At 32.2% G+C, this 27,619-nt stretch overlaps 1 protein-coding gene, 2 long non-coding RNA genes and 1 pseudogene across 8 annotated transcripts; all 4 read right to left on the bottom strand.

The window, feature by feature from the left end:
- Nucleotides 1-4,403: 4,403 nt before the first annotated feature.
- On the bottom strand, nucleotides 4,404-7,732 carry LOC120575944 (probable terpene synthase 2). Its single transcript, XM_039826847.1, has 7 exons — nucleotides 7,566-7,732; nucleotides 7,167-7,446; nucleotides 6,470-6,842; nucleotides 6,143-6,361; nucleotides 5,910-6,048; nucleotides 4,873-5,121; nucleotides 4,404-4,776 (listed from the first exon to the last, which is right to left on the bottom strand). Exons 1-7 carry the CDS (start codon nucleotides 7,671-7,673, stop codon nucleotides 4,483-4,485), a joined length of 1,662 nt encoding a protein of 553 aa, XP_039682781.1. The 5' UTR covers nucleotides 7,674-7,732; the 3' UTR covers nucleotides 4,404-4,482.
- A 438-nt stretch (nucleotides 7,733-8,170) lies between these two features.
- On the bottom strand, nucleotides 8,171-11,770 carry LOC120575945 (uncharacterized). Its single transcript, XR_005642190.1, has 5 exons — nucleotides 11,282-11,770; nucleotides 10,827-10,963; nucleotides 10,599-10,731; nucleotides 8,463-10,162; nucleotides 8,171-8,266 (listed from the first exon to the last, which is right to left on the bottom strand). It is a non-coding gene; the product is annotated as an uncharacterized lncRNA (long non-coding RNA).
- A 5,751-nt stretch (nucleotides 11,771-17,521) lies between these two features.
- LOC120580866 (probable terpene synthase 2) lies at nucleotides 17,522-20,850 on the bottom strand (annotated as a pseudogene). The gene is made up of 7 exons (XR_005646634.1): nucleotides 20,684-20,850; nucleotides 20,285-20,564; nucleotides 19,588-19,960; nucleotides 19,261-19,479; nucleotides 19,028-19,166; nucleotides 17,991-18,239; nucleotides 17,522-17,894 (listed from the first exon to the last, which is right to left on the bottom strand). The product of XR_005646634.1 is annotated as a probable terpene synthase 2 (transcript).
- Nucleotides 20,851-21,305: 455 nt separating this feature from the next.
- LOC120575867 (uncharacterized) lies at nucleotides 21,306-26,120 on the bottom strand. 5 transcript variants are annotated; one of them, XR_005642088.1, is made up of 6 exons: nucleotides 25,747-26,120; nucleotides 24,389-24,435; nucleotides 23,934-24,070; nucleotides 23,706-23,838; nucleotides 21,581-23,269; nucleotides 21,315-21,384 (listed from the first exon to the last, which is right to left on the bottom strand). It is a non-coding gene; the product is annotated as an uncharacterized lncRNA (long non-coding RNA). The 5 variants fall into 5 exon arrangements; XR_005642091.1 differs by lacking the exon at nucleotides 25,747-26,120 and having other exon boundaries at nucleotides 21,306-21,384; nucleotides 23,911-24,070; nucleotides 24,389-24,900; XR_005642090.1 differs by lacking the exon at nucleotides 24,389-24,435.
- Between the last annotated feature and the right edge of the window lie 1,499 nt (nucleotides 26,121-27,619).

The raw sequence follows: 27,619 nt of genomic DNA, 5'->3' as shown, positions 1-27,619 counted from the left end.
TAGTATATTGGCTTTAATGAACTTCAAATAAATCACTCAAAAATCAACCGGTAATATATGCATACACCATTCATGGATACATGACTTTGATTGTATCTAAACCAATCATAAAACTTTCAAATATTTATAATCATAATCGACAGAAATGAAATCAGTCGAAAGTTTTGTTTTTATGTGCTCTAATAATTAATGGCAAGTACCATTTTATGAAACAATATCATGTATCAAAGGACAATCTTACATATCCACTCAATTAAATTTAAAATGTTGGCCAAGTATCATATTTTTTATTTGAGCATATAACATTACATTGATAACTTGTATCAAAAAAAAAAAAAACATTACATTGATAACAAAAGAAATCTTCTTGTATTTTTTTTCTCGACAAAAGGTCAACAAGAGAATTCAATAAGAAGAATCCTCTGATTGGCTTTAAAATACCGGTCTTTATTAAACATTCAAGCCTTAAATATGATCATGGTTTAAAAACAAAATCATTTTAATTACGGTTTTAAAAACCAAATTTACAGTCATAATATGACTTATTCATCCATAGATTTTTCAGGCGAATGTTAATCATAAAGATTAAATCAACAATTTTAAAACATTAGAGGCCTCTCAAAGGCTAAAACTTTTCAGTTTCAATCTTTGTAAAATATGGCTTAAACAAAACCATTTTTTTTTGTGTGCATATAAAGTGTTGGGTCGCACAAAACTTGAAATTGTCCCACTGGGCGTGTCAATATGTTTACACCAATTTTTGGTAATGTAAACTTCATTATCCATCAATGGTATCCATCAATGATTTCAGGACATAAATGTCGATCGATGGTGACAAATGTATTTTTAAAAGGGATCGTTCAAGCCTCGCGGTTTATGACATCACTTCCAGCATTCTTTAAGAACATTAATGTCAGAATTGTTTCCAACATCTTGTAATAACAAGTTGTCTCATGACAACATGATAGAAAATTTCCCAAGTGAGCATGTTAAAAAGAAGAAGAAATAGAATAAAGATGGAAAGAAATGCAAAAGAAAAAGGAAAGTAAAACAAGAACATTGGTATTAAATTGTAGGAATGTAAAGGGTGGTCGGAATCTGTCAATCTCTCCACTCCTGAACCCGTTTGCTCCCATGGCGTAGGTGTTACAGAGTTTTTAGAAGTCAAGAAACCAACCTATTGTTATTATTACAAACTGATATATATATAGGCCTTGTAGAGAAAACTACCACTAAATCCTACGGTCTATATTAAAAGTAGAAATAACTTCCTATAACTTCCTAAGATACTAGGAAATAACTTTCATGCACTAAGACACTAAGAATTAATCTTCATAGCCCTTCAGTTTTGTTTGTCACCGCATGTTCGACTTTGCCTTATTATTGTTACTAGCACCATGTCCACGTTGAAGCATTCCATATCTTTAGACATTGGATCTTGCATAATCATGTTACCTCACGTTACTGTGCCAATAATTTCTTTATTTCTCCAAGGCTCCTCCCACAAAAATGAATCACTTGATAAACTAATGGTTCTCCAAGGCTTCATTAGCCACATGCATGAAATATATTAAATTACTTTGTCGAAAACCCAGCATGTCGAATTCTGTATGGTCTTGGTCGAAATCTCTTTGCACTTTGCAGCATGTCGAAAGAACACATTTGCCTTGTCGAAAATAGAATCATGAGTTCGACCAAATAGTTCATTTTTGGTGTTAACAGAGGCCTCCCAGAATGTTGTTTCTCGAAAGACATGAGAGGAATAACATTTTGAAACATTAAACAAAATATGAACATTGTATGTTTATGGTCTTCTTCGACCACTTCATAAGAAGTTATTTTTCATCTCTTCAAGCCAAATTCAAATTTAGTATATTGGCTTTAATGAACTTCAAATAAATCACTCAAAAATCAACCGGTAATATATGCATACACCATTCATGGATACATGACTTTGATTGTATCTAAACCAATCATAAAACTTTCAAATATTTATAATCATAATCGACAGAAATGAAATCAGTCGAAAGTTTTGTTTTTATGTGCTCTAATAATTAATGGCAAGTACCATTTTATGAAACAATATCATGTATCAAAGGACAATCTTACATATCCACTCAATTAAATTTAAAATGTTGGCCAAGTATCATATTTTTTATTTGAGCATATAACATTACATTGATAACTTGTATCAAAAAAAAAAAAAACATTACATTGATAACAAAAGAAATCTTCTTGTTTTTTTTTTCTCGACAAAAGGTCAACAAGAGAATTCAATAAGAAGAATCCTCTGATTGGCTTTAAAATACCGGTCTTTATTAAACATTCAAGCCTTAAATATGATCATGGTTTAAAAACAAAATCATTTTAATTACGGTTTTAAAAACCAAATTTACAGTCATAATATGACTTATTCATCCATAGATTTTTCAGGCGAATGTTAATCATAAAGATTAAATCAACAATTTTAAAACATTAGAGGCCTCTCAAAGGCTAAAACTTTTCAGTTTCAATCTTTGTAAAATATGGCTTAAACAAAACCATTTTTTTTTGTGTGCATATAAAGTGTTGGGTCGCACAAAACTTGAAATTGTCCCACTGGGCGTGTCAATATGTTTACACCAATTTTTGGTAATGTAAACTTCATTATCCATCAATGGTATCCATCAATGATTTCAGGACATAAATGTCGATCGATGGTGACAAATGTATTTTTAAAAGGGATCGTTCAAGCCTCGCGGTTTATGACATCACTTCCAGCATTCTTTAAGAACATTAATGTCAGAATTGTTTCCAACATCTTGTAATAACAAGTTGTCTCATGACAACATGATAGAAAATTTCCCAAGTGAGCATGTTAAAAAGAAGAAGAAATAGAATAAAGATGGAAAGAAATGCAAAAGAAAAAGGAAAGTAAAACAAGAACATTGGTATTAAATTGTAGGAATGTAAAGGGTGGTCGGAATCTGTCAATCTCTCCACTTCTGAACCCGTTTGATCTCATGGCATGGGTGTTACAGAGTTTTCAGAAATCAAGAAACCAACCTATTGTTATTATTACAAACTGATATATATATAGGCCTTGTAGAGAAAACTACCACTAAATCCTACGGTCTATATTAAAAGTAGAAATAACTTCCTATAACTTTCTAAGACACTAGGAAATAACTTTCATGCACTAAGACACTAAGAATTAATCTTCAAAGCCCTTCCGTCTTGTTTGTCACCGCATGTTCGACTTTACCTTATTATTGTTACTAGCACCATGTCCACGTTGAAGCATTCCATATCTTTAGACATTGGATCCTGCATAATCATGTTACATCACGTTACTGTGACAATAATTTCTTTATTTCTCCAAGGCTCCTCCCACAAAAATGAATCATTTGATAAACTAATGGTTCTCCAAGGCTTCATTAGCCACATGCATGAAATATATTAAATTACTTTGTCGAAAACACAGCGTGTCGAAGTCTGTATGCTCTTGGTCGAAATCTCTTTGCACTTTGCAGCATGTCGAAAGAACCTATTTGCCTTGTCGAAAATAGAATCATGAGTTCGACCAAATAGTTCATTTTTGATGTTAACAGATTGTTTGTTTTTTTAATTTGAAGGATTGCGATGGGATTGTTATTAAGTTAGGTGGTGATAATGTAGTATGATAATTATTCACGGAGATAGAAATAATTTTGTGGGTAAGTCAATTCTTTTAATGTATAAATTTATAATTTTATATTAGTTAATTTGGGTGACTATTAACTTTTTATTTATGGAACATGTTATAAACTGATGTTTTAAGGATGTTATATTCCACACATGCATAAAAATTGGTGAGAGATATAGCATTAGATATATAATAATTAAAAACAAATAAATATTCATAAAAGTTTGTTGCCTTAGTGGCTAGGAATTCATTGAAGGTTGGTTCGGTTCCCTTTGACGTTTTTTAATAAATCTTTTAAAAAACAAATAGAAAATTAACAAAAAAATGGCATGTCTGATTCAAACTAGGAATAGAAAGGTACTTGATTTCTTAGGTTATCTGCTTGTATATATAATATTACTTCAAACTCTAATATGTATACATATACTTATTAAAAATTATTTTACTAAGATTTTGGATGGGGCGTGATCCACTCTAACCCATGAGTGGTTCCGCCACGGATGATAATATTATTAAGATATGAGATCATTTTCACTATTTGAACAACGGAAGATTATAGTTGCACCAACGAAAAACTCATAATATATTTTTTTTGGGACCCCTTTATAAGGACCCAACAAATAATTTATTCTGCCAATTGATAATAATTTCAAAGTTTTACAACAATAATTTAGCAAACAACTTTTAACTTTAAAAGAGTGAGGATCCACCTTTGATCCATTTTTTTAGGTTCTTCACATTGGAAGCACTAAGTTTCCTTTATTCAAATTTGAAACTCGAAATATAAATAAAGCACGCAAAGACATAAACATCGATGCTTAAATTGGAATTGGATCCACCATCACGTCTTTAATGTATGTTTTCATCAGTCCTTCAGCATGTGTGTAGTTATCTTTATCTGTGTAAAACACATCCATAAAACGCGAAAAATTGAGAGCGCGAGTTAGAAAATCCATTGGAACTTCGGTTGGCCTAAGACAATCTCTGTTTATATCTTTCCAAGCTATTGCAACTCCTTTTTGGCATTCTTGAATACCAGCTTCCCTAGACATACCATGATGCTTTTTATAACAATCCAACAATGAGCAAACATGTCCCCTTTTTTGTTCAAACTGTAAAATAAGAAATAACCATGCAAGTATTTATACCATGTCAAATAAAAAGTAGTATATTAAGAAGGAAATAATTTCAATAATTAATATAGATACCTCAGTGGACACAATTTCATCCATTAGCCTACATATATTTGCAGCACCATTAACAATTTTTGGCTCATTTGTTACCCATTTGAAAATGTTTTCAGTGACTTTGTCTCCCATGCCAATGTAAGAAGCTAATATTAGCAAACTGTAACAACATGATGTTCTTGATACGCGCATGTACTCTTCTGTTGTTGGTATATAGTTTTCGTTCAACCATCTAGCCTCAGTCATATAGGCTTGGACTGCCTTTTTAAACTACCATCATCATCATGCAATACAATTGAATTATGAGCATACTGTTGATTAATAATTAATAATTAAAAGATATTTCATTTATTAAGTAATAAAGGCTACTACATACTACTTACGCACTCATTTGTACTCTTTCTGTTTCATTTTAATTGTCACTTACAATTTTTTATATGTTTCAAAATAATCATTACTTTACAATATCAATGTAATATTATTTTTTATTCATTAATATACCCTTATTTATTGAATTCTACCTTACTTAATTAATCCACTAACTACTATTAATAAGGGTGTTTTATTGAATGATACTAATTTTAACATTAAAATAAAATCAACTTATCATGGAGTAATTATTAATGTGTTTAGCAAAGAGCAATTAAATTACTACTCTCACGTTCTTTTTGTAGAATAATTTTGTTTCTATTTAACTATCAAAGTTCAATGCAATATTAAATGTTGTTTTTTCAATATTACCCTTAATTATTTATTACAAAGAGAGAAATATATGAAACAATATATTAAATGAATGAGGCTATTATTGGAAATTGATAAATTATTGTATCAGAAGTAGTTATATTTATTGATTGTATTGATTTATGTAAAATGTTAAAAAGTGAAAATTAAAAAGGAACGGAGGTAGTATGTTCAAACAAACTGAAATGTTAAATTTCTCAACTTCACAATGTTAAATTGGTACCTCTTTTGTGTGGATTTTTATTTTCTCAATTATAAATCCTATTTGCCTATAAAAAATACTTCAATTTAAGTATAGAAAAGGCACAAACTCATACTTCTTTTTTGTAGTAGTTGAGGATGTACTCCCTTCCTTCTTCGATCATTGCTTGCTCTATTTCTTCGTAAACGTTCCAGAACGATTTATAAAGTAATTTCATGTAATCTGGAAGATCATCCGAGACGATAACATCCCACCTGAAAATCAATTTCGTTGCAATCACTTTCATTTTTTCTTAAAAAAAATATACGGAAAATTAAATGTGATGGATCTATGAATATGTCAATAAACCTTTCAATTGCCTCGGTAAAACGTTCAAGTTCATCAATGGTTCCATATGAATCATATGTATCATCAATGAGTGATAACATGACGTTTATTTTCGGTAACATTTTCCTTGCTCGAGAATATTGCGGCTCAAAATATACGGTCAAAGTCCAAAAGCAACATTCCACAATTCTGTCTCGTGCATAAGGTAGTTTGCTAGAAAAATCCAATTCCTTCCACCATCTTTAAAGACAACAAACAATTTTGTTATTACAAGGATTGTTCTTTGAAATATTCTTTTTAATTTGGTTTTGTTACAAAAAGATTGAAGGGTGTGATCAAAGTACTTACTTGGAAATGTTTCCAAATTCTTTTTGATGTAGGCTTTGGAGCAAATTGAAATCTAATTTAGAGAAAGTGAGTAGTATTTCATCATGGGAAGGATCTTGCTCATAGATAGAAATGTACCGTCGTGCCTCTAGCCTAGGCAAGCTCTTGTGGAGAGCCTGCCTTAAAGCATATTTGACTTGTGCTGCAAGAGAATGGCTCGATTCGGTAGCAATGAACTCAAGGTGCGTGGAAGTAAAAGCCAATGCCTCTTCCAAAATGTCTTCTCCATGAACAATCAAATGTGAGGCTTCATACAAGCTTAACATCCCTTCGACATCCATGATAAGTGTTTCGTTAAAGTTTCCTTGCTCATCTTTAAACTTGGTGAACACATCTAGCGAGTTTATAAAAACAAAAAGAAAAGAAAAACCATTAGATTCACACAAGAAAATCATTGCATTCCTGAAAAGAAATACTGACTATTCTCTCTAGTCTCAAAAATAAATAAAGATTTTCTGAATAACAGATGTATCTGATCTCAAAATTTAATTCTTGACGCTATGTATTAGAGACGAAAAAAGATTTGAGTTATGCATACTTTTTGTGAACCTAGTGTTTTTCACATTTTTCATCATTACTTAGAGTTAAGAGAGATCCTAACAATTGATTAAAGAGAAAGCAACAAATGTAAATAAGTACGAGTTATATCCATTCATACTTGGTGAAACGTAAAATCCATGTTGCCTCAACACCCTAAATAGCACAGCAAGAGAAAAAAGGTTGTCTTCAAGAATTATTTCTCCATTTTCAACATAACTTTTGTAGATATGTTGCAGAACTTCATCAATCTCTTTTTCAAAATGATAACTCAAACCCAAACGGCATATTGAATCAATCAGTTTAACTTTCTCAAAAGGTTTCTCTGATTTTGCAACAAGCATATTTCTTACATGACTTTTAAGTGTATCAATTTGTGTTACAATATTCTGATCAAGTTCCTGCAAGTGTTTGAAAATAAAATTTTCAATTAGTAAGAAAATTTATCTAATTATAAAATGACAAGGCTAATCATTGTTCGAATAGATGAACTATAGAAATGAATAAGGAACATATATACCATAGATTCTGAAGCATATTGAATGAAATATTCCCCCCAAATGTTAGGGTGATAATCTGCCAGATTTCTTTGCTTGGTTTCAGGATTGGAGTTACTTAGAGTAGACATCCCTAATGAAATGAATGAATGCTTTAATTTATTAATAGCTCTATTTCTTCAACTCTAAGGTTTTGGGATGGAAAATAAAGTGTCTACTACATAGATATTTATAGTAAACATATTATTTTTTTAATTACATATTTAAGCATATTTTATAAGAATAAGTAACGTGCATGATTCTCTGTTTTTGACAAAAAATGCATGTCTTATTTTAACGTAAAATAAGGCGAGCTGTCGGTCTGCGCTCGCAATTAAATCTTTAACGGTATGTTTTATAAGAATACATCATTATTGATTTTTTTTAGAGGATAATCATCATTCATTTTAAATAAAATATTTGTAGGGCTATATTATAATTTAAATTACGGCACATGTATGTGTATATGTATAAGTAAATATAATGTAAATTTCATTCAATAATTTATTCAAGGTGAGCTGTCGGTGTGCGCTCGCAAAATTTGTAATTTTGAAACACGTGATGATTCGGAAATATATCTATAACTATAAATAAATAATATTACCTCTCCGTAGGTGTGTATGAGAATACGTTAAATCGGTCTACAAAGGCCTACGTCCAACGATGGATCTAGAAATTTTGAGCACTGTAGACAACATATATTTTTTAGTTTTTAAAGAAAAAGTATAGATATACATCATAGTTGTTCTATGTGGTTTTCATATCATATAAATATTGAATGATTTTCCAATTTTCAATGTCAATAAAATTATATTTTATTCTTAATAATATTCGTTAAGAACAAACAAAAGAATTTACCCGAGGAGGATAAAAATACTCACAAAGGTGGCGGATCAATGAAAGTGGGCGTTGCGGTCGTTGATATAGTGGTCTGAGGATAAGATGGCCGCAACCCTGTTGAGGAGAAGGGGGTGTCATATCTGCAGGTGCACCGATGCTCAAGTTAGTATATGAGCAAGAGTGGGGTGAAGCATGAAGAGATACATACCTTGTGATCTTGTCAAAATTACTTTATATAGGGTTGAGGCGAGCGTTGTATAGTCCTGGGTTAGCCGTTATGATAGACACTCATTATGATGAGATTGAATGGCCGTTCCAAACCATTAGTATTATAGTCTATTATTGGTATGAGAGGATCCAAAACTATTGGGAGGCTTTGCTTGTTGGGACTTTGAGTAATTGGGCTCTAATTTGTGGCAGACTAGGCTTTTGGCTAGTCCTGATCATAAGCCATCAAGTCTTTAGTTCGAGGCATTCAAAGTGATGACTTCAAATGATGACAAGCAAAAAGGTGATGTCAAACTTATTTTGATTGAAATGATCCATAAAATAATGTTTATGATACTTTTAGTTCGATTATTATCCTAAGAGGATTTGTATTATGTTCCGAGGAGAGTTGTTTTTAAGTTTAATCTTTTGTGGAAAGCGTAGCGAGAAGATAATGTTTTTTCTTCTCAAATAGTGACGTGATTTTGCCAATCTTTTTCAGTCTTGTTCTCGTTGCAAGCTGAGCACACATAGATTTGTAGAGTTGGGTCATTGTAAAAATGATATTGTTCACGTTTGTAAACATGAGTTAATTACAACATGTGAGATGCTTAGTGAAATGTCCCAGGTGGAATTCCAAGAGCACTTTGAATAAGACTTAGATGAAAATACATTGTTCAAGATAATGATTTTGATCCCCCTATTGTTCTCTAGGTGTCTCGCTTTATAAGTTTCACTTTCTTGAACTAATGGGCCTCTCTTTGGATGTTCAAGCCCATTAACCCTCTGAGGTCCATATGGCTCATGTGTACCAGGCGTGTGGAGCTGATCGTTTCTTTGCACTGCTCTTTTGTACAAGGCGAGTGGAGTCAAGGGTACACAACTCATGCCAAATTCCATCCATACAACTTTATCTCTCAAGCTCATTGAGTCTCTCAAGTATTTAATATATAACCTTGAAAATATTCTAAATAGTTGAACAGTGTTTATATAATAACATGTACTTTTGATATCTTTATGGGTTACAACTTGGCTTAGGTAAAAAGGAGATGTGTTTGGGAGAGTAAACTAAAATTGGAGTTATGTATCCACCCTATTGAACCAAAAAAGGGTTTTGAACAATGCCTCTGAAGTTTTGAAGATGACAAGTATGAAAAAAACAATTGGATATTGTCATACCCCAAATTTTGACTTAAAAAATCGACATTCATACGTCGTTTGACCCTGATCGGGCTCTGACTTCACTCATGTTTGAATTAACATATTAGAGAGAAGTTTTAATAACCAATTTGAATTACATACTCTATAAAATTTCCCCTGTCTTGCATAATGAAAATGAACTATGCACTATGCAACACATTTTGAATTACATACTAAAACGATTGCAGTATTTCATCCAATGTAACATGTACTCTATAAATTATAACATAGTCACAGGTATAATTGTACTCTATTTCGCCTGTCTTCCAATGTCTTTTCCTTTCTTTCTTCTTCAAATCTTCTCACATCCTTTTACAGTATTAAACTTTTTGTTCTGCCAAAATAACAATATAATGCATGCTTAAGTAGTGGTCACATATAAACTATAACATAATCACATGTAGCAGCATAGAAAAACTTGCAATGATATCAACAATCATAGAGCAACATACAATAGCAAAACCAAATATTGTTGAACCAAAAGATAAAAAATATGCTCAGAAATGAGCAACAAACCAGAACAATCCAACAAGTTCTTTTTAATTCCTTATGTATATGTTATTTCTATAGCTAATTGCCCAATTCTTGAGTCTCCTTCCTACAAGAAGCATACCTTCTAAAAACCCATCTAAATTACCAAATTATTATTGGTGCAACAATACAAGTAACTCTATTGCTAAATGCAGACAGTGATAATCTGATTATAATTGTAAGTGATTATTTTCACAGTAACAATCGTATTAAGTATTAACAGTAGGAATGGAGCTAACCTTAGACCATCTTTTGTAGAGCATCAATAGCCAACGTATTTGATGTCACAAATAAAGGATTCCGGGTCATTACTTTTGACACCATTTTCTGATCCGGTCACAGACCCTCGGCAATAACTCTAGTAGCATTATCCTAAACAAAAGACACACCTCATTTCCTTGTATCTGATAATACAATATACACACACTCAATGATCAAACATACATTCACATAGAAAATTCACAAACCATGTTAGTCATTATTCCAAATAACAAAGCATTCCAAATAACAAAGCATTGGCATCAGTCAACAATACAACATCAACGTGTCGTGCTGCCATTCTGCGACATGCGTCTGAAACTGATTTCCCCTTAGATATAGTGGTCTGAAAACAATAACCAACACAAAACAAGCATTCTACCATGAAGCACAATAAAAGCAAAATCAAAACAATAACCAACACAATACAAAACTCACACTTCATCTCAACCATTTTTTCAACGTGAAAAATCAAATGAAAGAAAAATAAGCAAGGAGATGCGAAACCAAAGATGAAAACAAATACATAAACGAAGATGAAATCAAATAAAAAATGGAAGATGAAGTTGAATACATAAAGATGAATTCGTATACGAAATCGAAGACGAAATCAAATAAAATCGAAGATGGAATTGAATTCGGAATTAAAGAAGTGTTAATTCACCTGTGATTCGCACATTTAGCTTTGCGGCCATGTTTGAACGTTTGCTTCTGGTTATCTCGAACACATGAGAGAGATAGATAGATAGAGAGAGAGAGAGAGAGAGAGAGAGAGAGAGAGAGAGAGTGTGTGTTAAAAGAGTTGAAATGTTTTTTGTTTTAGTAGAATATGAATGTGTTTTGATATAGTGTTACCAATGTCCCTTTGTTTCATTGCTATTACACGTACATCCTCCGGTCATTAATATAGGCCAAAAACTACATTCTAAGTTCATTCATTTAATGATGTATGTGATCTATAATAAAGACATAATATTCCATTAAACTTTAAAGTTTCCTGCTATTTGCTGATGTTGCGGTTTAGAGTTGGTATTCCGTTAAACTTTAATTGTTTGAAACTAATTTCATCTACATGCAAGCCGTAATATTCCATGTAAATCATAAATAAAAAGTGTGTGCGCGCGTGTCATTTATTTCTTTACCGCATTATATATATCCAAAAATGCAAAAAAAAAAAAAAAATTAGATTAGGGATTATGTGGTGATCCAACGTTACTACAAACAAATTCACGCGCTTTTATTTTTATTGATCCGTTAGTTTAATTTTCATTCATTATTCTAAAACAACAAAAACATTCAAATAACAAAAGTCCCAAAAATATTTTCATAATAAACCTTGATCCAAAATCAAGTGATTCCTTGTTTTTATTTCTTTCTTAATCAAATTTCAATATATTTAATCATACAAGTTATTTTCTTTTAACATAAAACATACAAACAAAACTTATTTTGTTATTTGGCTTTTCATTTTAAAACTTTTTTCGAAAACTAATAAAAAACACACAACCAATCAAACGTCAATTTCTACTCTGAACTACGAGGTTTTGATCCCTCACGGGTAAGTAGGCAAATGACCATGTCTTTTTAAGCAAGCAAGTTTATAGCACATTAATTAAATAAAACCAAGAGGTTCTCGTAGAGTACTACGAACATAAAGGGTGCTAATACATTCCCTTTGTGTAACCAAACCTCGAACCCTAAATCTTTTCAAAACATGGGGAGTTTGAACTTTTTTCCCCTTTTCAAATTAAATGTTCAGTCGTGAAATAATTAGTGAGTCAAACGCTAATCAAATAGTCTTTATCTCCAATAAATGATGCAACAGATATGCTAATGTGTGTTTAGGTGTGCAAATACATAGAATTAAATTGTGACTCTCTAAGTCATGTTTTGATTATGGTATATCAGGACTCTAAATGGGTGGGGCCGAGGGTGTTAAAACCCGCCCCACCCCGCCCCGTTGCCATGTCTAATAACAACTAGTTTAAATCTCTCTCTCTCTCTCCCCCTCCCTCCGTCCCTCCCTGCACATGCTTAAGGGGTCTGAGTTTCTTACCAGTTTAAACAATATATTGTTGGTTGCTTTAAGGTATTTCTCTTCCCGTATGCCTTGGATCTCCGGTACAAGATGCATGCCATCTCATAACTTTGTTGTGACTTCTAGCTGCCTCTGTATGCAATCCACTGTGTAAATGCAAGACACGCTGCTAGTCTCTCCTCGAAAAAGAGCCCTTCCCCCAATTCCCAGTTTCGCTTGGCTTTCATATGAATAAAAGTTCTGAAGAATCGCTTAATAAAATGTGTGTAGAACTTTTATTCGTCACAAGTTTAGCCATATATTTCCCTTTCTTTTGCATGTATCAAATAGAAAAAGATATGACCATTTTATAATGTTTAAAGCTTAAACTTACTTTGCATAGATTTTAGAATACTTGGTAAAATGCCCCTTAACTGTATTGAATTATCTTGGTTGTCCCTTTAATATACTTAGTAAGGAGGTTGTATAAAAAAATAATTTAATTATAAGAAATAATTTTAATTTTTTAACCTTTTGAGATAGAATAAAAATGTTTTTACCTTAGGAAAAATGTCAGATATTAAAAAGGTCGGATAATTTTTAGAAAGCATCTGATACAAAAGATAAGCATTGGTGACTTCAAACAAGATTTGAAGAAATGTCAAACCAAAAGTAAAAAAATTAATTAGAAGAGATATCTTATCTTGAAGCTTCTGATGGAATCAAACTCATTGCATCTGAAGATGGCGTCAATAGTCTTGGACACTTTGACCTGATTCGTCTTCTTCTAATGGAATGTCGCTTTCAATCCTTTAATGGTACAATCTGTCTTCTTTTGGCCACGTGCAGAATCAAACATGAAAATTCAAGGATAAAGAGAATGTAACAGATCATTCTATAAGAAGGAAAGGATTTTCGATGACTATTCAACAACATTATCCATAAGAAGTAAAAGTCTTAACGATTTTGATCAAGCTTCTCAAGGACTTAATTGAAGCGTTGATCCCTCTTAAATAACGAGTCTATTATTCTCTCCTAGACAAGAACCTGACTTCAATCATTTTACAAGTGTCATTACTCTGTATAATTAAATAGCGCAAAAACAGTTAAAAAAATTCTAAAAAATTTTAATCTTAGAGAGAAAACACTAATTCTAAAATTAGAGTTTTCTCCTAAGCTGAAAACACGATAAGAAGCAAATAAAGTTCTGCTTCTGATGTGATGTTTAGTACTAGATTGCAGCGGATAAAAACAGAGAGAGAGAGAGAGAGAGAGAGAGAGAAAGAAGAAAGACACAAAGCAATTATACAGGTTCCTTCCACAAACCGGAAGTCAGTCATCCCTTTCACTTTCAAGGAGAGTTCATTAAAATGTAATATCTGATTACAACTGCTCAATGCTAAAACTAGCAAGAGACTTCAAACTACTTAAGCACAACTGCAAGAGATTTCATATGCTCCTGAACACAATCAAGTGACTTCTTATCCTCAAGCACAGCTGCAAGAGACTTCTATTCAAACAGAATTACAAAGAAAAATGTTTGATGCTGAACACTTGATATACAATCAATGGTGTTCACAATACAAACTCTTAAGACTCTAAAATTTCTAAGATATAAACTTTGATAAGAAATTCTACGTGAACTTTTGATGCAGAACAATTTCAGCAGAGTTTTGGCGCTTGTAAATTGTTGTATAGTCTTCACTCCTTTATATAGAGGTGTGAAAGAGACGTTGTGAATTGCCAGCACATCAAAATAGAGTCGTTTGAAAGTTTGATCAATCACCAATGATATTTTTCCTGATATGGTTATTATCCTATGAAGGATCAATTTCAAATCCATTCCATGTATGAAGGAACATTGTTGCAGGCATAGTTGTTATCCTTGTCCTGTAGCAGAGACACAAACTGAGTAGTGGAGGTAATGGTTGTACACTTCGTACAATTGTACTTTGTCAATGCTCTTCAAAGAACAAGCATACAATGCCTTCAAATTTATATGAATCACGTGTGTGTTGTTTTAATTTTAAATTTTAACTATTCATTTCCAAGTATACAGGGGCGGATCCACAATATAGGTAAGTGTGGTTTATAGCCACATATAATTGTTAGCATTTTTTCCCTTTTACCATGCCTAAAAATATTGATTATGTACTATATATGTTGTGCTTATATCACATTCCTTTATATTCTACGGTCTATCAGTGGAGGAAGTACTTTTCTCTTGTACATGTCCTGGGTTCAACTCCCATTACCTTGCAACCTGTAGGAATTGTACCTGCAAAAGAAGGGTCGATGATACACCCTAACCGCTTTGCCATAGTGCTTAATCTGTTGTATATAGTATCGTTTAAATATATAGTATTATAAACCAAAGATAATGAACAGAGAGTTGAATTTTACAGTATACATATGTTGAATTTTACATGTACATGGTGGATGGTTATGTTTATTGTATACATATGTTGAATTTTACATTTCATTATCCTTTGCAAATGTGTTCAACCTATGTGGCCTGCTATGCTAGAGAACGAACAGAGAGTTGGATGTGCATGTTGGTTTGAATTTCTCTCTACTGCATTGACTCAAGTTCTTCATATACTTTTCGAAAAGAGAACATGAGATGTTTGAGTAACTAATGTTGTCATTGTACTCAGCTTTATATGTATTATCCTTTTCAAAATTTCTAAAATGATATATAATAAGTTCTAAAAAGTTGAAAATAAAAAATGATGAAAAAAATATAGGATTTATTCTCCTATGTATAGAAGCTAAGGACATATTTGGCTCTTGTAACTGTTGTATGTATGTATATTTTAACATACTCTCTTATTATATTGAGTTACATTAGAGGGTGTGTTAAAAGGTGATAAACTGAGCTTGTTTTTGGCTGCTTGCTGGTGGATTTGGAGAGCAAGAAATCTATTATGCTTGGAAAGTGTAACGATCACAAAAAAAAAAAAAAAAAAAATTGGAGCAAGAAACATTGTGGGTTGGATGGATTTGTTAGATCCCCCCGCTGGAATCACCCCTTTGTTGCGGGCTGATGCTCTTTAGGCTCAGTTTGTAAGTACTGAACATTTAATTACGATGGGATTGTGTTTACACCGATTTTTGGTAATGTAAACTTCATTATCCATCAATGGTATCCATCAATGATTTCAGGACATAAATGTCGATCGAGGGTGACAAATGTATTTTTAAAGGGGATCGTTCAAGCCTCGCGGTTTATGACATCACTTCCAGCATTCTTTAAGAACATTAATGTCAGAATTGTTTCCAACATCTTGTAGTAACAAGTTGTCTCATGACCACATGATAGAAAATTTCCCAAGTGAGCATGTTAAAAAGAAGAAGAAATAGAATAAAGATGAAAAGAAATGCAAAAGAAAAAGGAAAGTAAAACAAGAACATTGGTATTAAATTGTAGGAATGTAAAGGGTGGTCGGAATCTGTCAATCTCTCCACTCCTGAACCCGTTTGCTCCCATGGCATGGGTGTTACAGAGTTTTCAGAAGTCAAGAAACCAACCTATTGTTATTATTACAAACTGATATATATAGGCCTTGTAGAGAAAACTACCACTAAATCCTACGGTCTATATTAAAAGTAGAAATAACTTCCTATAACTTCCTAAGACACTAGGAAATAACTTTCATGCACTAAGACACTAAGAATTAATCTTCATAGCCCTTCAGTCTTGTTTGTCACCGCATGTTCGACTTTGCCTTATTATTGTTACTAGCACCATGTCCACGTTGAAGCATTCCATATCTTTAGACATTGGATCTTGCATAATCATGTTACATCACGTTACGGTGCCAATAATTTCTTTATTTCTCCAAGGCTCCTCCCACAAAAATGAATCACTTGATAAACTAATGGTTCTCCAAGGCTTCATTAGCCACATGCATGAAATATATTAAATTACTTTGTCGAAAACACAGCGTGTCGAATTCTGTATGGTCTTGGTCGAAATCTCTTTGCACTTTGCAGCATGTCGGAAGAACACATTTGCCTTGTCGAAAATAGAATCATGAGTTCGACCAAATAGTTCATTTTTGGTGTTAACAGATTGTTTGTTTTTTTAATTTGAAGGATTGCGATGGGATTGTTATTAAGTTAGGTGGTGATAATGTAGTATGATAATTATTCACGGAGATAGAAATAATTTTGTGGGTAAGTCAATTCTTTTAATGTATAAATTTATAATTTTATATTAGTTAATTTGGGTGACTATTAACTTTTTATTTATGGAACATGTTATAAACTGATGTTTTAAGGATGTTATATTCCACACATGCATAAAAATTGGTGAGAGATATAGCATTAGATATATAATAATTAAAAACAAATAAATATTCATAAAAGTTTGTTGCCTTAGTGGCTAGGAATTCATTGAAGGTTGGTTCGGTTCCCTTTGACGTTTTTTAATAAATCTTTTAAAAAACAAATAGAAAATTAACAAAAAAATGGCATGTCTGATTCAAACTAGGAATAGAAAGGTACTTGATTTCTTAGGTTATCTGCTTGTATATATAATATTACTTCAAACTCTAATATGTATACATATACTTATTAAAAATTATTTTACTAAGATTTTGGATGGGGCGTGATCCACTCTAACCCATGAGTGGTTCCGCCACGGATGATAATATTATTAAGATATGAGATCATTTTCACTATTTGAACAACGGAAGATTATAGTTGCACCAACGAAAAACTCATAATATATTTTTTTTGGGACCCCTTTATAAGGACCCAACAAATAATTTATTCTGCCAATTGATAATAATTTCAAAGTTTTACAACAATAATTTAGCAAACAACTTTTAACTTTAAAAGAGTGAGGATCCACCTTTGATCCATTTTTTTAGGTTCTTCACATTGGAAGCACTAAGTTTCCTTTATTCAAATTTGAAACTCGAAATATAAATAAAGCACGCAAAGACATAAACATCGATGCTTAAATTGGAATTGGATCCACCATCACGTCTTTAATGTATGTTTTCATCAGTCCTTCAGCATGTGTGTAGTTATCTTTATCTGTGTAAAACACATCCATAAAACGCGAAAAATTGAGAGCGCGAGTTAGAAAATCCATTGGAACTTCGGTTGGCCTAAGACAATCTCTGTTTATATCTTTCCAAGCTATTGCAACTCCTTTTTGGCATTCTTGAATACCAGCTTCCCTAGACATACCATGATGCTTTTTATAACAATCCAACAATGAGCAAACATGTCCCCTTTTTTGTTCAAACTGTAAAATAAGAAATAACCATGCAAGTATTTATACCATGTCAAATAAAAAGTAGTATATTAAGAAGGAAATAATTTCAATAATTAATATAGATACCTCAGTGGACACAATTTCATCCATTAGCCTACATATATTTGCAGCACCATTAACAATTTTTGGCTCATTTGTTACCCATTTGAAAATGTTTTCAGTGACTTTGTCTCCCATGCCAATGTAAGAAGCTAATATTAGCAAACTGTAACAACATGATGTTCTTGATACGCGCATGTACTCTTCTGTTGTTGGTATATAGTTTTCGTTCAACCATCTAGCCTCAGTCATATAGGCTTGGACTGCCTTTTTAAACTACCATCATCATCATGCAATACAATTGAATTATGAGCATACTGTTGATTAATAATTAATAATTAAAAGATATTTCATTTATTAAGTAATAAAGGCTACTACATACTACTTACGCACTCATTTGTACTCTTTCTGTTTCATTTTAATTGTCACTTACAATTTTTTATATGTTTCAAAATAATCATTACTTTACAATATCAATGTAATATTATTTTTTATTCATTAATATACCCTTATTTATTGAATTCTACCTTACTTAATTAATCCACTAACTACTATTAATAAGGGTGTTTTATTGAATGATACTAATTTTAACATTAAAATAAAATCAACTTATCATGGAGTAATTATTAATGTGTTTAGCAAAGAGCAATTAAATTACTACTCTCACGTTCTTTTTGTAGAATAATTTTGTTTCTATTTAACTATCAAAGTTCAATGCAATATTAAATGTTGTTTTTTCAATATTACCCTTAATTATTTATTACAAAGAGAGAAATATATGAAACAATATATTAAATGAATGAGGCTATTATTGGAAATTGATAAATTATTGTATCAGAAGTAGTTATATTTATTGATTGTATTGATTTATGTAAAATGTTAAAAAGTGAAAATTAAAAAGGAACGGAGGTAGTATGTTCAAACAAACTGAAATGTTAAATTTCTCAACTTCACAATGTTAAATTGGTACCTCTTTTGTGTGGATTTTTATTTTCTCAATTATAAATCCTATTTGCCTATAAAAAATACTTCAATTTAAGTATAGAAAAGGCACAAACTCATACTTCTTTTTTGTAGTAGTTGAGGATGTACTCCCTTCCTTCTTCGATCATTGCTTGCTCTATTTCTTCGTAAACGTTCCAGAACGATTTATAAAGTAATTTCATGTAATCTGGAAGATCATCCGAGACGATAACATCCCACCTGAAAATCAATTTCGTTGCAATCACTTTCATTTTTTCTTAAAAAAAATATACGGAAAATTAAATGTGATGGATCTATGAATATGTCAATAAACCTTTCAATTGCCTCGGTAAAACGTTCAAGTTCATCAATGGTTCCATATGAATCATATGTATCATCAATGAGTGATAACATGACGTTTATTTTCGGTAACATTTTCCTTGCTCGAGAATATTGCGGCTCAAAATATACGGTCAAAGTCCAAAAGCAACATTCCACAATTCTGTCTCGTGCATAAGGTAGTTTGCTAGAAAAATCCAATTCCTTCCACCATCTTTAAAGACAACAAACAATTTTGTTATTACAAGGATTGTTCTTTGAAATATTCTTTTTAATTTGGTTTTGTTACAAAAAGATTGAAGGGTGTGATCAAAGTACTTACTTGGAAATGTTTCCAAATTCTTTTTGATGTAGGCTTTGGAGCAAATTGAAATCTAATTTAGAGAAAGTGAGTAGTATTTCATCATGGGAAGGATCTTGCTCATAGATAGAAATGTACCGTCGTGCCTCTAGCCTAGGCAAGCTCTTGTGGAGAGCCTACCTTAAAGCATATTTGACTTGTGCTGCAAGAGAATGGCTCGATTCGGTAGCAATGAACTCAAGGTGCGTGGAAGTAAAAGCCAATGCCTCTTCCAAAATGTCTTCTCCATGAACAATCAAATGTGAGGCTTCATACAAGCTTAACATCCCTTCGACATCCATGATAAGTGTTTCGTTAAAGTTTCCTTGCTCATCTTTAAACTTGGTGAACACATCTAGCGAGTTTATAAAAACAAAAAGAAAAGAAAAACCATTAGATTCACACAAGAAAATCATTGCATTCCTGAAAAGAAATACTGACTATTCTCTCTAGTCTCAAAAATAAATAAAGATTTTCTGAATAACAGATGTATCTGATCTCAAAATTTAATTCTTGACGCTATGTATTAGAGACGAAAAAAGATTTGAGTTATGCATACTTTTTGTGAACCTAGTGTTTTTCACATTTTTCATCATTACTTAGAGTTAAGAGAGATCCTAACAATTGATTAAAGAGAAAGCAACAAATGTAAATAAGTACGAGTTATATCCATTCATACTTGGTGAAACGTAAAATCCATGTTGCCTCAACACCCTAAATAGCACAGCAAGAGAAAAAAGGTTGTCTTCAAGAATTATTTCTCCATTTTCAACATAACTTTTGTAGATATGTTGCAGAACTTCATCAATCTCTTTTTCAAAATGATAACTCAAACCCAAACGGCATATTGAATCAATCAGTTTAACTTTCTCAAAAGGTTTCTCTGATTTTGCAACAAGCATATTTCTTACATGACTTTTAAGTGTATCAATTTGTGTTACAATATTCTGATCAAGTTCCTGCAAGTGTTTGAAAATAAAATTTTCAATTAGTAAGAAAATTTATCTAATTATAAAATGACAAGGCTAATCATTGTTCGAATAGATGAACTATAGAAATGAATAAGGAACATATATACCATAGATTCTGAAGCATATTGAATGAAATATTCCCCCCAAATGTTAGGGTGATAATCTGCCAGATTTCTTTGCTTGGTTTCAGGATTGGAGTTACTTAGAGTAGACATCCCTAATGAAATGAATGAATGCTTTAATTTATTAATAGCTCTATTTCTTCAACTCTAAGGTTTTGGGATGGAAAATAAAGTGTCTACTACATAGATATTTATAGTAAACATATTATTTTTTTAATTACATATTTAAGCATATTTTATAAGAATAAGTAACGTGCATGATCTCTGTTTTTGACAAAAAATGCATGTCTTATTTTAACGTAAAATAAGGCGAGCTGTCGGTCTGCGCTCGCAATTAAATCTTTAACGGTATGTTTTATAAGAATACATCATTATTGATTTTTTTTTAGAGGATAATCATCATTCATTTTAAATAAAATATTTGTAGGGCTATATTATAATTTAAATTACGGCACATGTATGTGTATATGTATAAGTAAATATAATGTAAATTTCATTCAATAATTTATTCAAGGTGAGCTGTCGGTGTGCGCTCGCAAAATTTGTAATTTTGAAACACGTGATGATTCGGAAATATATCTATAACTATAAATAAATAATATTACCTCTCCGTAGGTGTGTATGAGAATACGTTAAATCGGTCTACAAAGGCCTACGTCCAACGATGGATCTAGAAATTTTGAGCACTGTAGACAACATATATTTTTTAGTTTTTAAAGAAAAAGTATAGATATACATCATAGTTGTTCTATGTGGTTTTCATATCATATAAATATTGAATGATTTTCCAATTTTCAATGTCAATAAAATTATATTTTATTCTTAATAATATTCGTTAAGAACAAACAAAAGAATTTACCCGAGGAGGATAAAAATACTCACAAAGGTGGCGGATCAATGAAAGTGGGCGTTGCGGTCGTTGATATAGTGGTCTGAGGATAAGATGGCCGCAACCCTGTTGAGGAGAAGGGGGTGTCATATCTGCAGGTGCACCGATGCTCAAGTTAGTATATGAGCAAGAGTGGGGTGAAGCATGAAGAGATACATACCTTGTGATCTTGTCAAAATTACTTTATATAGGGTTGAGGCGAGCGTTGTATAGTCCTGGGTTAGCCGTTATGATAGACACTCATTATGATGAGATTGAATGGCCGTTCCAAACCATTAGTATTATAGTCTATTATTGGTATGAGAGGATCCAAAACTATTGGGAGGCTTTGCTTGTTGGGACTTTGAGTAATTGGGCTCTAATTTGTGGCAGACTAGGCTTTTGGCTAGTCCTGATCATAAGCCATCAAGTCTTTAGTTCGAGGCATTCAAAGTGATGACTTCAAATGATGACAAGCAAAAAGGTGATGTCAAACTTATTTTGATTGAAATGATCCATAAAATAATGTTTATGATACTTTTAGTTCGATTATTATCCTAAGAGGATTTGTATTATGTTCCGAGGAGAGTTGTTTTTAAGTTTAATCTTTTGTGGAAAGCGTAGCGAGAAGATAATGTTTTTTCTTCTCAAATAGTGACGTGATTTTGCCAATCTTTTTTAGTCTTGTTCTCGTTGCAAGCTGAGCACACATAGATTTGTAGAGTTGGGTCATTGTAAAAATGATATTGTTCACGTTTGTAAACATGAGTTAATTACAACATGTGAGATGCTTAGTGAAATGTCCCAGGTGGAATTCCAAGAGCACTTTGAATAAGACTTAGATGAAAATACATTGTTCAAGATAATGATTTTGATCCCCCTATTGTTCTCTAGGTGTCTCGCTTTATAAGTTTCACTTTCTTGAACTAATGGGCCTCTCTTTGGATGTTCAAGCCCATTAACCCTCTGAGGTCCATATGGCTCATGTGTACCAGGCGTGTGGAGCTGATCGTTTCTTTGCACTGCTCTTTTGTACAAGGCGAGTGGAGTCAAGGGTACACAACTCATGCCAAATTCCATCCATACAACTTTATCTCTCAAGCTCATTGAGTCTCTCAAGTATTTAATATATAACCTTGAAAATATTCTAAATAGTTGAACAGTGTTTATATAATAACATGTACTTTTGATATCTTTATGGGTTACAATTTGGCTTAGGTAAAAAGGAGATGTGTTTGGGAGAGTAAACTAAAATTGGAGTTATGTATCCACCCTATTGAACCAAAAAAGGGTTTTGAACAATGCCTCTGAAGTTTTGAAGATAACAAGTATGAAAAAAACAATTGGATATTGTCATACCCCAAATTTTGACTTAAAATATCGACATTCATACGTCGTTTGACCCTGATCGGGCTCTGACTTCACTCATATTTGAATTAACATATTAGAGAGAAGTTTTAATAACCAATTTGAATTACATACTCTATAAAATTTCCCCTGTCTTGCATAATGAAAATGAACTATGCACTATGCAACACATTTTGAATTACATACTAAAACGATTGCAAGTTTTCATCCAATGTAACATGTACTCTATAAATTATAACATAGTCACAGGTATAATTGTACTCTATTTCCCCTGTCTTCCCATGTCTTTTCCTTTCTTTCTTCTTCAAATCTTTTACAGTATTAAACTTTTTGTTCTGCCAAAATAACAATATAATGCATGCTTAAGTAGTGGTCACATATAAACTATAACATAATCACATGTAGCAGCATAGAAAAACTTGCAATGATATCAACAATCATAGAGCAACATACAATAGCAAAACCAAATATTGTTGAACCAAAAGATAAAAAATATGCTCAGAAATGAGCAACAAACCAGAACAATCCAACAAGTTCTTTTTAATTCCTTATGTATATGTTATTTCTATAGCTAATTGCCCAATTCTTGAGTCTCCTTCCTACAAGAAGCATACCTTCTAAAAACCCATCTAAATTACCAAATTATTATTGGTGCAACAATACAAGTAACTCTATTGCTAAATGCAGACAGTGATAATCTGATTATAATTGTAAGTGATTATTTTCACAGTAATAATCGTATTAAGTATTAACAGTAGGAATGGAGCTAACCTTAGACCATCTTTTGTAGAGCATCAATAGCCAACGTATTTGATGTCACAAATAAAGGATTCCGGGTCATTACTTTTGACACCATTTTCTGATCCGGTCACAGACCCTCGGCAATAACTCTAGTAGCATTATCCTAAACAAAAGACACACCTCATTTCCTTGTATCTGATAATACAATATACACACACTCAATGAACAAACATACATTCACATAGAAAATTCACAAACCATGTTAGTCATTATTCCAAATAACAAAGCATTCCAAATAACAAAGCATTGGAATCAGTCAACAATACAACATCAACGTGTCGTGCTGCCATTCTGCGACATGCGTCTGAAACTGATTTCCCCTTAGATATAGTGGTCTGAAAACAATAACCAACACAAAACAAGCATTCTACCATGAAGCACAATAAAAGCAAAATCAAAACAATAACCAACACAATACAAAACTCACACTTCATCTCAACCATTTTTTCAACGTGAAAAATCAAATGAAAGAAAAATAAGCAAGGAGATGCGAAACCAAAGATGAAAACAAATACATAATCGAAGATGAAATCAAATAAAAAATGGAAGATGAAGTTGAATACATAAAGATGAATTCGTATACGGAATCGAAGACGAAATCAAATAAAATCGAAGATGGAATTGAATTCGGAATTAAAGAAGTGTTAATTCACCTGTGATTCGCACATTTAGCTTTGCGGCCATGTTTGAACGTTTGCTTCTGGTTAGCTCGAACACATGAGAGAGATAGAGAGAGAGAGAGAGAGAGAATGTTAAAAGAGTTGAAATGTTTTTTGTTTTAGTAGAATATGAATGTGTTTTGATATAGTGTTACCAATGTCCCTTTGTTTCATTGCTATTACACGTACACCCTCCGGTCATTAATATAAGCAAAAAACTACATTCTAAGTTCATTCATTTAATGATGTATGTGATCTATAATAAAGACATAATATTCCATTAAACTTTAAAGTTTGCTGCTATTCGCTGATGTTGCGGTTTAGAGTTGGTATTCCGTTAAACTTTAATTGTTTGAAACTAATTTCATCTACATGCAAGCCGTAATATTCCATGTAAATCATAAATAAAAAGTGTGTGCGCGCGTGTCATTTATTTCTTTACCGCTTTATATATATCCAAAAATGCAAAAAAAAAAATAAATTAGATTAGGGATTATGTGGTGATCCAACGTTACTACAAACAAATTCACGCGCTTTTATTTTTATTGATCCGTTAGTTTAATTTTCATTCATTATTCTAAAACAACAAAAACATTCAAATAACAAAAGTCCCAAAAATATTTTCATAATAAACCTTCATCCAAAATCAAGTGATTCCTTTTTTTATTTCTTTATTAATCAAATTTCAATATATTTAATCATACAAGTCATTTTCTTTTAACATAAAAAATACAAACAAAACTTATTTTGTTATTTGGCTTTTCATTTTAAAACTTTTTTCGAAAACTAATAAAAAACACACAACCAATCAAACGTCAATTTCTACTATGAACTACGAGGTTTTGATCCCTCACGGGTAAGTAGGCAAATGACCATGTCTTTTTAAGCAAACAAGTTTATAGCACATTAATTAAATAAAACCAAGAGGTTCTCGTAGAGTACTACGAACATAAAGGGTGCTAATACATTCCCTTTGTGTAACCAAACCTCGAACCCTAAATCTTTTCAAAACATGGGGAGTTTGAACTTTTTTCCCCTTTTCAAATTAAATGTTCAGTCGTGAAATAATTAGTGAGTCAAACGCTAATCAAATAGTCTTTATCTCCAATAAATGACGCAACAGATATGCTAATGTGTGTTTAGGTGTGCAAATACATAGAATTAAATTGTGACTCTCTAAGTCATGTTTTGATTATGGTATATCAGGACTCTAAATGGGTGGGGCCGAGGGTGTTAAAACCCGCCCCACCCCGCCCCGTTGCCATGTCTAGTAACAAATAGTTTAAATCTCTCTCTCTCTCCCCCTCCCTCCGTCCCTCCCTGCACATGCTTAAGGGGTCTGAGTTTCTTACCAGTTTAAACAATATATTGTTGGTTGCTTTAAGGTATTTCTTTTCCCGTATGCCTTGGATCTCCGGTACAAGATGCATGCCATCTCATAACTCTGTCGTGACTTCTAGCTGCCTCTGTATGCAATCCACTGTGTAAATCCAAGACACGCTGCTAGTCTCTCCTCGAAAAAGAGCCCTTCCCCCAATTCCCAGTTTCCCTTGGCTTTCATATGAATAAAAGTTCTGAAGAATCGCTTAATAAAATGTGTGTAGAACTTTTATTCGTCACAAGTTTAGCCATATATTTCCCTTTCTTTTGCATGTATCAAATAGAAAAAGATATGACCATTTTATAATGTTTAAAGCTTAAACTTACTTTGCATAGATTTTAGAATACTTGGTAAAATGCCCCTTAACTGTATTGAAATATCTTGGTTGTCCCTTTAATATACTTAGTAAGGAGGTTGTATAAAAAAATAATTTAATTATAAGAAATAATTTTAATTTTTTAACCTTTTGTGATAGAATAAAAATGTTTTTACCTTAGGAAAAATGTCAGATATTAAAAAGGTCGGATAATTTTTAGAAAGCATCTAATACAAAAGATAAGCATTGGTGACTTCAAACAAGATTTGAAGAAATGTCAAACCAAAAGTAAAAAAATTAATTAGAAGAGATATCTTATCTTGAAGCTTCTGATGGAATCAAACTCATTGCATCTGAAGATGGCGTCAATAGTCTTGGACACTTTGACCTGATTCGTCTTCTTCTAATGGAATGTCGCTTTCAAACCTTTAATGGTACAATCTGTCTTCTTTTGGCCACGTGCAGAATCAAACATGAAAATTCAAGGATAAAGAGAATGTAACAGATCATTCTATAAGAAGGAAAGGATTTTCGAATGACTATTCAACAACATTATCCATAAGAAGTAAAAGTCTTAACGATTTTGATCAAGCTTCTCAATGACTTAATTGAAGCGTTGATCCCTCTTAAATAACGAGTCTATTATTCTCTCCTAGACAAGAACCTGACTTCAATCATTTTACAAGTGTCATTACTCTGTATAATTAAATAGCGCAAAAACAGTAAAAAAAAATTCTAAAAAATTTTAATCTTAGAGGGAAAACACTAATTCTAAAATTAGAGTTTTCTCCTAAGCTGAAAACACGATAAGAAGCAAATAAAGTTCTGCTTCTGATGTGATGTTTAGTACTAGATTGCAGCGGATAAAAATAGAGAGAGAGAGAGAAAAAAAAAAGAAAGACACAAAGCAATTATACAGGTTCCTTCCACAAACCGGAAGTCAGTCATCCCTTTCACTTCCAAGGAGAGTTCATTAAAATGTAATATCTGATTACAACTGCTCAATGCTAAAACTAGCAAGAGACTTCAAACTACTTAAGCACAACTGCAAGAGATTTCATATGCTCCTGAACACAATCAAGAGACTTCTTATCCTCAAGCACAGCTGCAAGAGACTTCTATTCAAACAGAATTACAAAGAAAAATGTTTGATGCTGAACACTTGATATACAATCAATGGTGTTCACAATACAAATCAGATACAAACTCTTAAGACTCTAAAATTTCTAAGATATAAACTTTGATAAGAAATTCTACGTGAACTTTTGATGCAGAACAATTTCAGCAGAGTTTTGGCGCTTGTAAATTGTTGTATAGTCTTCACTCCTTTATATAGAGGTGTGAAAGAGACGTTGTGAATTGCCAGCACATCAAAATAGAGTCGTTTGAAAGTTTGATCAATCACCAATGATATTTTTCCTGATATGGTTATTATCCTATGAAGGATCAATTTCAAATCCATTCCATGTATGAAGGAACATTGTTGCAGGCATAGTTGTTATCCTTGTCCTGTAGCAGAGACACAAAC

This window comes from Medicago truncatula, chromosome 6 (assembly GCF_003473485.1).
Source record: "Medicago truncatula cultivar Jemalong A17 chromosome 6, MtrunA17r5.0-ANR, whole genome shotgun sequence".
Taxonomy (NCBI): Eukaryota; Viridiplantae; Streptophyta; class Magnoliopsida; order Fabales; family Fabaceae; genus Medicago; species Medicago truncatula.
Note: the sequence above shows the minus strand (reverse complement) of the source record. Positions and strands in the feature narration are given on the sequence as shown.

What these genes read in the sequence shown, in the direction of transcription:
- LOC120575944 (XM_039826847.1), bottom strand. Translation starts at nt 7,673, where the DNA reads ATGTCTACTCTAAGTAACTCCAATCCTGAAACCAAGCAAAGAAATCTG. An exon ending in TGGATTTTACGTTTCACCAA is followed by an intron (nt 6,843 to 7,166) that starts GTATGAATGGAT and finishes TAAACTCGCTAG; the next exon opens with ATGTGTTCACCAAGTTTAAA. An exon ending in GAATTTGGAAACATTTCCAA is followed by an intron (nt 6,362 to 6,469) that starts GTAAGTACTTTG and finishes TTGTCTTTAAAG; the next exon opens with ATGGTGGAAGGAATTGGATT.